The 11,895-nt window shown below is 36.1% G+C and overlaps 1 protein-coding gene across 1 annotated transcript; it reads right to left on the bottom strand.

Annotated features, from left to right (window-relative positions):
* Window positions 1-1,125: 1,125 nt before the first annotated feature.
* YLMG2 (YGGT family protein) lies at window positions 1,126-9,814 on the bottom strand. Its single transcript, XM_006849627.4, has 3 exons — window positions 8,793-9,814; window positions 6,704-6,903; window positions 1,126-1,661 (listed from the first exon to the last, which is right to left on the bottom strand). Exons 1-3 carry the CDS (start codon window positions 9,048-9,050, stop codon window positions 1,397-1,399), a joined length of 723 nt encoding a protein of 240 aa, XP_006849690.1. The 5' UTR covers window positions 9,051-9,814; the 3' UTR covers window positions 1,126-1,396.
* Between the last annotated feature and the right edge of the window lie 2,081 nt (window positions 9,815-11,895).

Raw genomic sequence — 11,895 nt, forward strand, 5'->3', positions numbered from 1 at the left:
ACATAAGGCCGGGGTGAGCTTTCCTTGTCATAACCTTAGCTTAAGCCCGGTCCTCCAGTTGTGGTGGCCCACTGGATCAGTTATAGCCCAACTTTCGGGCCACATTTTGTGACCCGACCCCTAGTCTTTAAGATTGGGCCAGGCTGCCCATGCTAATATGCTCCTAACTATTTGCACCCACCTGCATGGGCAAAAGGAGGACCAGAGCTGGTTATAGTTGCTCTTATTAGAGGTGAAAAGTAATAATAGTTTTTTTCTTATTTAAATAAGATATGAGATTGTATATAATGAGACCATTTATCTTTGGTACAAAAAGGTCACAATTATATGTAACCATCCTATGTGAAATCTAATCTCTTGGGGGTGTCACTGAGTTTGGAAAATTTTCTTTTGACTTTAAGCTTGATCAGTGGAATAAATGCGACCACCCCATTTCATATCTAATGGTCAAGATTAATTGTGCACCTTGTACCAAAAGTAAATTGTCTCATTGTATGCTTTTCCATATAATATATGTGGACAAAGATGTAGGTAAAGAAAAGGAAAGTATTTGGTGTGACCGGGGCTCATGTGCCCACCCAAGAAAATCCATTTTGGAGATGCATTGAAGAACCAAAACTCCGCAACTTCATTTCTTCACATTCATGTTTTTGGGTAGGAAGAATTAAAAAGAGGGTTTTAAGCCATAAAAATTGTTCATCTTGCATTTTTTTTAATTGTTTTCCCATTTGAGAATAGCAACATCAATCAGCATTTTAAGAGTTCCACATCCACTATTTAGCAGTGGATATGTACTTACAATGTTGTGAAATGATTCTTGGATCTTCAAACCATGGAAAACACATGCCACTTGCTTCAAGGCCACGGTACTCGCCCATTTCGGCCTGGATCGGGAGTCATACGGTCCTGGGCTGGAAAAACCCCCGAACCACATCAGTCCACCTATTTTTTTACTGTTTAATTTTTCTTGTTACAAATTGCCTGGTCAGACTAGGACTAACCCACATCTGATGGAGGGCTTGAGCTCGGTTCTAGGCAATTCCGAACCCAAACCCAACTTTTTTAAACACTGCTCTCAAATAGTTTTGATATCTGGCATGTACCATCCTCTCAAACTCATAAGAATACTTCAAACAAGAACATGCTACTGAAAACTCAAGACATCATTATACTCAAGAGTCAAGACCAAAGAGCTAGTTCCATTATCTAGATTTCCTAAAAAGCATATCGAAGGTTGAGAACGATGTGTGTTTTGTCATGTGAGAGAGAGAGAAGAAACACACCCAAACCTTCTTCTCTAATCTGCATATCCATTTGGTTATTTATGATGTCTACCAATAAGTTCCTCATTTCTTACCCAAAAAAAGAAGTTCCTCATTTCTTGACACCAAAAACCTCAGGCTTTATCACCTTTGTTAAATCCTTTATTAGAAAACCTTTTCAACCAAAGCTTTCCTCTTGAATTGAGATTCCAATATTGAACAGATGATGCAGTTGTAGCCTTTGGATTTGCCATGTCCATGGGGAGTTCAGCAGGAAGTGCAGCAGCTGTGCTAGTGAAGATATTGAGGACCATGAATGCCAATATTGGTGAGAGATCCAAACCCCCAAGAGGTGGAATTAGACCTCTAAATATGTTGAGATATGGATCACATAAAGTACTGCACAAAAAATTCCCACCACATTCAGTTTGAGCACTTTTGATATGTTATTATGAGAGAGAGAGAGAGAGTACATGCTTCCTCGTGGGAGCAAAATGCACATGTGTTCCGTGGGGAAAAAACACACGGCATTAAAAAAAAACCAAAAAAAAAAAAAAACCCTAGGAGTATAGAAAAACTGTCCAAATTTTGTGTAGAGGATATAAGAACCCTCTTAGATGCATAAACAAAAGTCTTGAACATTGGATCTCACCAGGATCATGTACTTAATTGACTAGAAACAAAATATGTGAGAATAGGATCATAATACGAGAAATAAAGTAAAAAATACACACACCACAAAAATGCAATGATTTATGTAGGCACCTTACATTAAGATGCATGGCAAAATTAAATCCACTATACCAACGATAGTAACAGTATGAATTTTGGGGTACAAAATTGCCTCTCTATCCCCCAACAAAATCCAATCAAGCAAATTTTTAAAGCCAACTCTCCCTACAAACATCACTGTTGATCTCTTACCTCTATTCCATAATTAAACTACTGTCGAGGAATAAAACCTTGAGAGCAACCAAAACTTTTTCCTACTAAAAGGAAATATCACTCAAAATCTCAATGGGAACTATTTTTTTGTCAGAAACCAGCCTATTACTTTACAAGAGGGACCGGTGAGAAAGTTTCTCTCTCTAGGAAACTCACTTCTCTTGATGTGGAGGTCTTTCCTCTCTGAGCAGAAGACCATGTCCATCTCTCTCTAAAGGAAACCACATTTTCCAATGGTGACCAAGTTAGGGCAAACAAGTTCTTTCTCTCTCATTCAATATACATAATTATTCACAAACACGTCGATACCAAGTTGTCTCAATTCCGAAGGTCATGTATTATGAAACTTTTTTGCAACGCACTAATCGACCAATTTTTTGTACTAATCGTCACAAATTGGTTGATTAGTACACTAATCATCGATTTCTTGTAAAGATCGTTGAATTTATGCACAATTTTTTTAACACTGGCCTCTATTATTGTAAAGATCAATTTGAACTTCAATATTGCCCTTTCCTCTTCGCAATGTTGAGAAGAGACTTTGAGGAAAATCTTCATCATTGAAATACAGATTTTTGCGCTTTTGACTAAAAGCAACAACAGGTCAGGGCAAAAAGCAACAACATATCAGGACAAAGCGCATCTACAACAGGTCTTTCTCATCCCCTCTCTCTCTCTGTTGGGTTCTCTTTCTCTCTCGTTATGGGGTTCTTTCTCTCACTCTCTTTTTCTCTCTCCCCCCTCTCTCTCTCTCTATTTGTTGCGTTGGAGCAAGTCCCTACCCAAAGCTCTCTCTCACCATGTCTCTCTATCTGTTGGGTTGGTGCAGGTCCCTGCCCAAAGCTCTCTCTCCCCCTCTCTCCTTGTTGGTGTAGGTCTCTGCCCCAATGTCTCTCCTACGCTCTCTCTAAATGTTGGTGCAGGTCCCTGCGCAAAGCTCTCTCTCACCCTCTCTCCTTGTTGGTGTAGGTCTCTACCCCAATGTCTCTCTTACTCTCTCTAAATGTTGGCGCAGGTATGCCCTACGTCTCTCTCACTCTCAAACTGTTGGGGCAGAGGATTGCGTCAACGTCTTTCTCACCTCTCTCTCTCTAATTGTTGGGACAAGGGCCTGCCCAACCTCTCTCTCACTCTCTATAATTGTTGGGGCATGGGCTTACCCCAACTTCTCTCTCACTCTCTCTCTCTTGGGCCAAGCCTGCTCCAACGTTTCTCTCAATCTCTCTTGAACTGTTGGGGCTTGCCCCAACGTCTCTCTCACTTGAACTGTTGGGGCAAGGGATTGCCTCAACCTCCAGTGAGAGGCTCTCTCTCTCACCTCTCTATCTCTCACTCTCTCTTTTAAATATTGGGCAATCCCCTGCCCCATCAGTTTGAGAGAGAGAGAAAGAGACGTTGGGGCAAGCCTACCCCAACATAGAGAAACCAACAAAGAGAAAGAGAGAGATGGGGCAAGACCTGTTCCAATAGAGAGAGAGAGAGAGAGGTTGGGGAAGGTACTCGCCCCAACCCAACAGAGAGAGAGAAAGAAAAAGAACCCAACAAAGATTGAAAGAGAGAAAGGTGAGATAGACCTCTTGCAGATACTCATTGCCCTACCTGTTGTTGCTCTTTGCTTTGACATGTTGTAACTCTTTGTCCTAACCTATAGATCCCCAAAAGCAAAAAAATCTCCATTTCAATGATGGAGATTCTCCTCAACATTGGGAAAAGAAAATGGGCAATAATGGAACTCAAAACGATATTTACAATAATAGAGCTCCGTGTTCAAAACTATACACTGTAACAGTGCATAAATCAGACGACCTTTACAAGATTTCACCAATTGGTGCACCAATTAGTCGATTTATGCTTATTAGTACAAAAAATCGGCTGATTAGTGCATTGCAAAAAAATTTCAAAATACATGACTTTCGAAATCGAAACAACTCGAGATTGATCACTGAACAATTTTGATTTAATAGGCCGATTTTTAAAAATCAGCCACTCTTTAATCAACGAGTAATTCCTTTGGTCTCCATATCTTTTATCACTACTTTCATCCATATCCTTTTGAGCATTTCCCATTGTCTTTCTTGAGCCATCTACTTAAACTAAATCAAGCCTTTTAGTTGGTGTTGTATCGACCCATTTCCCAAAAAAAATAGTTCCTACTAATGGCGGGCTTTGACTTGGGGTGAGCTACTCTGTCACTCTTAACATCTTACGTGAGAAAACACATCACCAAGAACCCAACAGAAAAGAGCGTATTTGTGGGTCTTGTTTTGGTAATTGATGGCTGATTTGGGCTTAACTCATTCGGGATAAACTCTCTCTCAAAGAGCAACTTTGCTGATACCCACAGTGAGAGAGATTCTCAGCCGTGCGAACAATTTTGAAAATGAAAAATCAAGTATGCTCATGAAAACAGAAGAATGATTGTAGACTTTTATTCTAACCCTCTAAATTTCCAGGGAAAAATAACAATATACTCCCTAAAAAATAATTAAGAAAAATGGTTTGATACGGTTGCAGCCCTATCAAAATAAGTAAAGCCTCACTTTATATAACTCATCAAAAATTGCAATTCAAGCATTAAAAAACCTCTGTACATTGATCATCCGGGCTTGAATATTATGGTTGTGATAAAAAGTAGGATTTCAAGCTCTAAAAATATGTCGGTATTAAAAATTGATTTTAGAGCCATCATGGAGATATCACGTGCCAAAAGTGTTTTTTGGACAAGGATTTGAGGTGAGGCTTTATTTTATTTTCATAAAGCCTAAACCTTATATAAACCTCAACCAATAATTAATGATGCCAACAAGCAGAACCAGCCCTAGATTGGCTCTTGTCCCCAAAAAGCTGACCAATGCCCGACCTTATCCCTGTTAAGGAAGGGCCAAGCCCGGCCAATAACAAATGAAAAGGAAAACAAAAAAAAAAGACCTGACCGAAGTGGGCTAGCATTGGCCCTAGCCCTAGCCCTAGCCCCGCTCTCGGGCCATAGTTTGTGGCCCAAGCTAGTCGGACCCTAAATAACCCAACAAAAGAAAGGCTAATTACCACCCAAAATATTTGACGTAAGTCACTCAAACTAAAAAAATGAAGTGTCTCGCTCCTTTCAGGAAAACATATAAATCCCAAGGAAAAAGTGCTTCATAAAAACGACTAATATTTCAGTTCAATTTTTGCCAAATACATGAACAAAAGGAAAATATTAGAAACAAAAAGGTTCAAAATATTCACTACATGATTGACTCCCATGATGCAAAAATGGGTTTTGAGAAAATGGCCCATTGACTCTGATACAGAGTATAGCATGATACGCGGTTAGAACTGTGGTCTTTTCCAATTGTTGGAGAGAAGAAGAAAAAAGTGGGTTTTTAAGAGACAGAGGATGAGAGAGAAAGTAGAGAGGTTAGAGAGAGAAAATGTGAAGGATGAAATAGAAAGGGATACAAGGGTAAGACAATATTTTCCTTTAAATGATAATCAAAACAACGATATAAAGTGGGAAGAAGCATATATTCTATGATGATCATAATTCATAATCAAACTATTTTGAAGGAATGTACAAGTTATTCATGAAGTGAATCGTTAATGGCACGATAATAATAAAGATAAATAAAAAAGTATTATCATATCTTATTATCATCTTTACAATGTTATGATAAAAAGAAAATCCGGGCCTCAAAACCCCACTAGAAAATGTAGTTCAGGTGCCTGTAAACTTTGTAATACCTTAAAAATTTAGTCTCTTTTGATTATAAAATTTAAATGAAGCTCAAAAAATGGCAAAATTGGTATATTTGTCGGTAAAATGGATTGCACAAGTAATATGTTACAAGATACACTATGTTCCAGATTTCCTTCGTATCTATAATGTTCAAGGATGAGATGATGAACTTTAGGGTTTTTCGGCACCAAAATCGTAATTCCCATAGAGATTTGAGTTGGTGCTTTAACAAGATGCAATCCCATTTGGCCTTTCTTTTCATTCATCTATCTCAATCCTATTTTATTATCATCATCACAGTCTTTTTCTAATTAACCGTGGTCGGCTATACGAATTTTGATCCACTACTAAGGCATACTCTCATTGAGGCCATAAGTCTTTATATATTTTCTCACCACATGCTTTTGGACTTATTCTTTACTTTGTTTTTAGCCTTTCACTTAAATTAACTCGCACCTCCTAACATGTGTTGTATTGAGTCTGCACTGCATATGACCAGGCCACTTAAGCCTGCTTTCTCATATTATCGTCTATTGGTGCCATGCCTAAATTTTCCCAATCCATCTCAACATTATCATTTCCGCTACACTCATTCTATACCAATCCTATTTATTTTATTTTTTTGAACTCATGCTAAAATATTATTCTTTTCCTTTTTAACGGTTGAGACTTGAGATAGTTATAGTCTATTATTTCCATTTTTTAAACTAAATTGTTGTTTTTCATTTTCTTAATTATTTTCTTACAAAATATTTGAATGCTGCCTCAGTAAACTTACCTCAAAGGATTTACAATGGCTGGAGGGGAATTGGGGAACCATGTTAGAACGAGTCGAACAACCAATACGGTACTGTAGATGTTCAAGAAATTTGAAATCCCATTTGCCACAACGATTCCAGCCACCGAGTCACCAGGTAATATTGCAGCAAAGTTGTTGTTGGATATGGAGTCGAGTTTCTTGGGGCTTTGCAAATGAATCTAGATAGAAAAACACAAAAAAAACAAACATTATGTGCTCTCTCTCTCAAGTTTCTTTGTTTCTTGAATATTACATAAACATCAATGTAGGGGTGGCAACGGGTCGGGTTGGGCCCTAGCCTGGCTGACCCGGACCCGGATAGTGTTCGGGTCCAAGATTTGGACTCAAACCCGACCCGTCAGGTACAATTTTTGGGCACATACCCGGATCTTGATTGAGTCTACCCCTCAGTTCCCGAGTCAAGCCCAGGTCCATTGCCACCCCTACATCATTGACTTTCCATACTCAAATTTGTTTTTCTTCTTAAACATTAATTATTTAAAAAAAAATAATACAATAAGACCATTTGACTTGACACAACGAGGTCACGATCATTCTTGAGTTTGATGTGAAATCGGCTTGCCAGGGATATGTCATTGACTAGCTCAAATAAAATTTCAAACTTTGTGACACACTCCAAGGTTCAATTTTGTATGGAGCGGCAAGAGGTAATCATGGTCTCCTAAAACCAAAAGTAAATAGTCTTGCAATATACAATTCCTATAAGAAAAACTATATAATTTGTTCATTTGCCTTTGGTAGGTGATAGTCACCTTTGACGGTTAGGATGTAAAATCAAGTGGCTAATGGTGTGTCGGTGATTGGGCTCAAAGTCCGAATGAAAATTTTTTAAATTTTTAATCAACTCCAATTTGTTCGGTTTTACATTGGATAATATGGGATTGTCACCTCTTTGTACAAAAAATAAATGGTCTTATAATATACAATCCCCTTACATGGGGAGCCCGCAATATGGATGTTAAAAAAGAGCTATCAATCTTACGATGCTACAATAAAACACTTCAACATAAGTATCATCAGTACAAAACACATCTTTGTTGTGGGTCTCCTGCCATTATTTGAAGATCAAGCAGCTATTATGCTTTTAATACACATTTAAATATTTTCGTACATAATTTGTACTTCCAGTAGTGCGATCTTGACCAGATAGATGTGAGTGAACTCATTATATATATAACATAGAAAATTGTTTCTTGCAGGCTGGACCACACCACACGACTACATATGCAATCCAAAAAATGTAAAGCATCCATCTTAAAGATGTATGTGTGTTCCATTTAAAAACAATAGAAATTAATGGTCCAAATGTTTTTTTACTAGAATTATTATTTTTATTTTTAAAAAATTATTTATTTTTTCATATTCATAATTTCTATGTTAGAGATTACATGTCCATAAAAATAAAATCTAAAAATCCATCTCAAAAATAGATTTATTAATATGCCCGTATTTCTATATATACGGCTTTGGCCGCATAGAAACCCGGTCCATATAATATTATGTATTTATTATGGCTTAAAACACATAGCTAGCGTTAGAATGCAACATTATTCCGAACTGACTCCTAGCCATGAATTAAGATCGAACAAATATAAATTTTTCAATAATATTAATTATATGCGTGTGGAGACACATTGCGATTCCAAAACACATACTTGTATGCGGAGACGTATAAAAGCTTCCCCTCCGCTATAAATCCAAAAATTACAAATTGCATGTAAAAAATTACTATTGGAGATTTCTATTTATTTCTTTTAAAAAAAGCTTCACTTATCTATGTTTTCACTACACATTTTAGAAAGGAAAAAGTGTGCGATACACTGGGGTTGTCACACACAAAAGGGGCATCCACCATTCATTCCTCACAATAAACGGTTGATATCTACCACTCCCGCCATCTATCTGCAGAATGCGGTCAGTCATCACCGTCCATCAGCAGGAACGGATGGCAGATGACACTGAGGCACCACAAGAACACACAGTACACCACTGGTGTATGATGTTTATGATACAGTTCATTTGGGAAATGGATTTACGAACTCTGTACCTTAGAGAAGCTTTGGAGATCAGCTGAAATGGCCGCGAATCTCTGAATCAACGGGTTTTGAGACGCTAAGGCATTTAGCCACTGATCGGCCGCCACCGCCGCTGATTCTTGGAGCTTTTTGAGCTTTTGCAGAGTGGATTCATGGCAGCTGGTTTTGGAGGTTTGAGGGAGGAGAGGGAAGTGGTTGATTGCTGATGCTATGAGGCAAGTGATGGTTCTGGGGGCTGATTCTTGCTCTCGAGGTTCTTTTGAGTCCATTCTCTCTCTCCCTGTGTCCTTCTCTCTCTAAACTCGTGCAGGCTGAGCTCCGGTTTTGGACGGCTCGATGTGTAACATAGAGAGAGACCTGCTGAGGTTTTTTGGTGAGACCAGTAAAACGAGTGGATAAGGCTAAAACAGAGAGAGAGAGAGAGAGAGAGAGAGAGAGAGAGAGAGAGAGGTGTTAAAGAATGAGTAGTTCATTAAATTTATAAGAAACTGTGGAGGAGGGGAGGGAGGGGGCAGATGGTAAGTAATTTATAGAAGCCTATCATAGAAGCTTATTGATTTCTTTTCTGAAATTTAGGTTAAATTTTTTTTTTTTTTTGCAATATAAAAAAAAAAAAGTTTACATAGCCTCTAAACAATCAAATTAGAGCACACATCAAATTTTTTATTATAAAAAAATTATATAGCCTCTAAACAATCAAATTAAGACGCACCTCAAAATTTTTATTACAAAATATTGTTTTGATGCTCAAATATCTTCAAATTGATCGTTACAAAATCAAGATTCATTGCCATGAGAAAATAATGGATTCTAAGTTTTAAAAATAGTGTATTTTGTATGGTGTTTTTTTACCCTTTTCAAGTAGGCCTTCTCGATCTACATTATTTTTGAAGCTTTAAATTTTATAATTAAAGATGAAAATATGTTTTAAAACTGTCTCAAAGTTTTTCAATATTAAAACCATATTTTTCAATATTATTTGAAAGTGAGCTTTACTTGTTTGGAACCTCAGCTCTATTCAAACGGCACCCAATGAGAAATTGCTATCCATGAGTTTTAGGGAAAAGTATCCTGTCCATATCACGTGGATGGGTGGAAAGATGCACAAGCATCTTTTCAATGGTTGAGATCTTATGTGACCATATCCAACCGTTAAAATTATATTTGTATTTTAATTTTAATTTTTTATTTAAATAATACATTGATCTGAATTTTGAAATGTACGTGTATTTTTATAATGTAATTAAATAAAAATATTAAATAATTTTTTAAATAAAAAATGACAAAAATACATCTAAATTTATTTTGATCATTCTTTTTATACAAAATAAGTTTTTTTATTATTTTTATTCAAACTTAATTATAAAAGTGGACCTAAAAGTAAAAGTTTAGATTAATATAATTTTAAAATAATAACTTAAAAAAAAAAAACAAGATTTGCTATTGGCCCTTGGATGAGCATGATTCAATCTGTGCATGTTCACTTTTTGAGCATCCACAACAATACCAACCCATGTTTTAGATTTTATACTTCAATGTTTTTTCATTTCTGGGGGGGATCCAATCCAATTTTTTGGAAATTTATTGGTTCGGAACTTTCCACTCGATATTGGCATGGTATAATGGTGGAACCGCGTTAATGTAGTTGACCAAATAGTTAGAATAAAGCTCAAATGATGATGACAATGACGGCTTTATCTCTAATTTTTTAACTGCTTATTCACTTGAAAAAATTATACAAGTTTTCTTGAGTTCTAACCAAGGATAATTCTATATTTATGGATAAGGGATTAGTTTAGAACTTCAGACTTCGAACCACTTATTCACCTAAAACCTAAACAAAAGTCATAGGTTAAGAGCCATAAATTCTCAAGTGGGGTCTATTGTCTGCTTAAACTTTTATGTATATGATTGGGCAATTCAGAATTTCAATTTCTGAATTGTTTAATACCTTAATTTGTATAAGTGTTAAAAACTTAAAGTTTTCAACATATATACCCGGTAAGATAAGGGCTAAAGCATGAAATTTATAATTCCAAATTTGTGAGTATTTTGAAAAATAAATAAAATATAAAATATAAAGAGAAAAGTTTATATAGAGCCTAGGCTCTAAACAATCAAATTAGAGACTGCCTCAAAACTTTCACACGAAGAGGTTGCTTTGATGCCTAAATATCATCAAATTGATCATCTCAACATCAAGATGCATGGACATGAAAAAAAATATAGATTTCAAAATTTGAAAATAATGTATCTTGTAACTCGTTTTTAGACCATCAATTTTAAAGATTCTTAAGTTTTCATATATCTCCTCAATATACTATTTTTTAAGCTTCAAATTTTATAACTAAAGATAAAAATATATTTTAAAGCTATCACAAAACTTTCCACTATTAAAACCATATTTCTCGACACTATTTGAAGGCAGGCTCTAATTTGATTGTTTAGAGCCTCGGCTCTATACAAACCTCACCCAAATACAAAATACTAGCATAAGGTTTATTGTCTTTTTCCTCTTGAAAAAATTTGGAGATAATATGTGAAACGGAGACTCGTCTAGGGAAACCATATCCACATTTTCATCTTGAAACATATGTAAATGCCCGGTCATAGGGTAATATTACGAGATTGCCTCTCCTTACAAATCAAAATACCGAAATCTGTACCTGTTATTACGAGACTGCCATTGCTTCTTACAAGGAAAATATACTGGGTGTGGTCCAGTGAGTTAAAACTCGACAAACCAAAACGTCAATAATGAATCAATTTATTTAAAAAAGTTGGATGAAAAATCAGGTAAAAAATACAAATTGTAAGACAAGTTCAAGATACGAAGTCAGATCCCCGCATTGTCCCTGCCTCTAATTTTCAAGATACAAAGTCGCCTACGACTTTAAATATTGAATATCTAAACTCATGTCCTATATAAATGACTTTGTATCTTGAAGATCCGAGTAAAAAGATATTTAGACGAAAAGAGGTACATGAGCATCTAACTTTAGATTATTTCAACAAAATAACTTAGCCGAGATCCCGCAAAGTGGTGACATCTTGGAAAAAAAAAAAAAAAAAAAAAAAAAAAAAAAAGAAGGTATGCACATAAATTATAAAAGT

The sequence above is a fragment of the Amborella trichopoda genome, chromosome 4 (genome assembly GCF_054954075.1).
Source record: "Amborella trichopoda isolate Santa Cruz 75 chromosome 4, AtrichopodaSantaCruz75HAP2 v2.0, whole genome shotgun sequence".
Taxonomy (NCBI): domain Eukaryota; kingdom Viridiplantae; phylum Streptophyta; class Magnoliopsida; order Amborellales; family Amborellaceae; genus Amborella; species Amborella trichopoda.

Coding starts and splice junctions, on each gene's coding strand:
- YLMG2 (XM_006849627.4), bottom strand. CDS start 9,050: ATGGACTCAAAAGAACCTCGAGAGCAAGAATCAGCCCCCAGAACCATC. Junction 6,904..8,792: donor ATCTCCAAAGCTTCTCTAAG/GTACAGAGTTCG, acceptor TTTTCTATCTAG/ATTCATTTGCAAAGCCCCAA. Junction 1,662..6,703: donor GCCATTGTAAATCCTTTGAG/GTAAGTTTACTG, acceptor TTTTTTGTGCAG/TACTTTATGTGATCCATATC.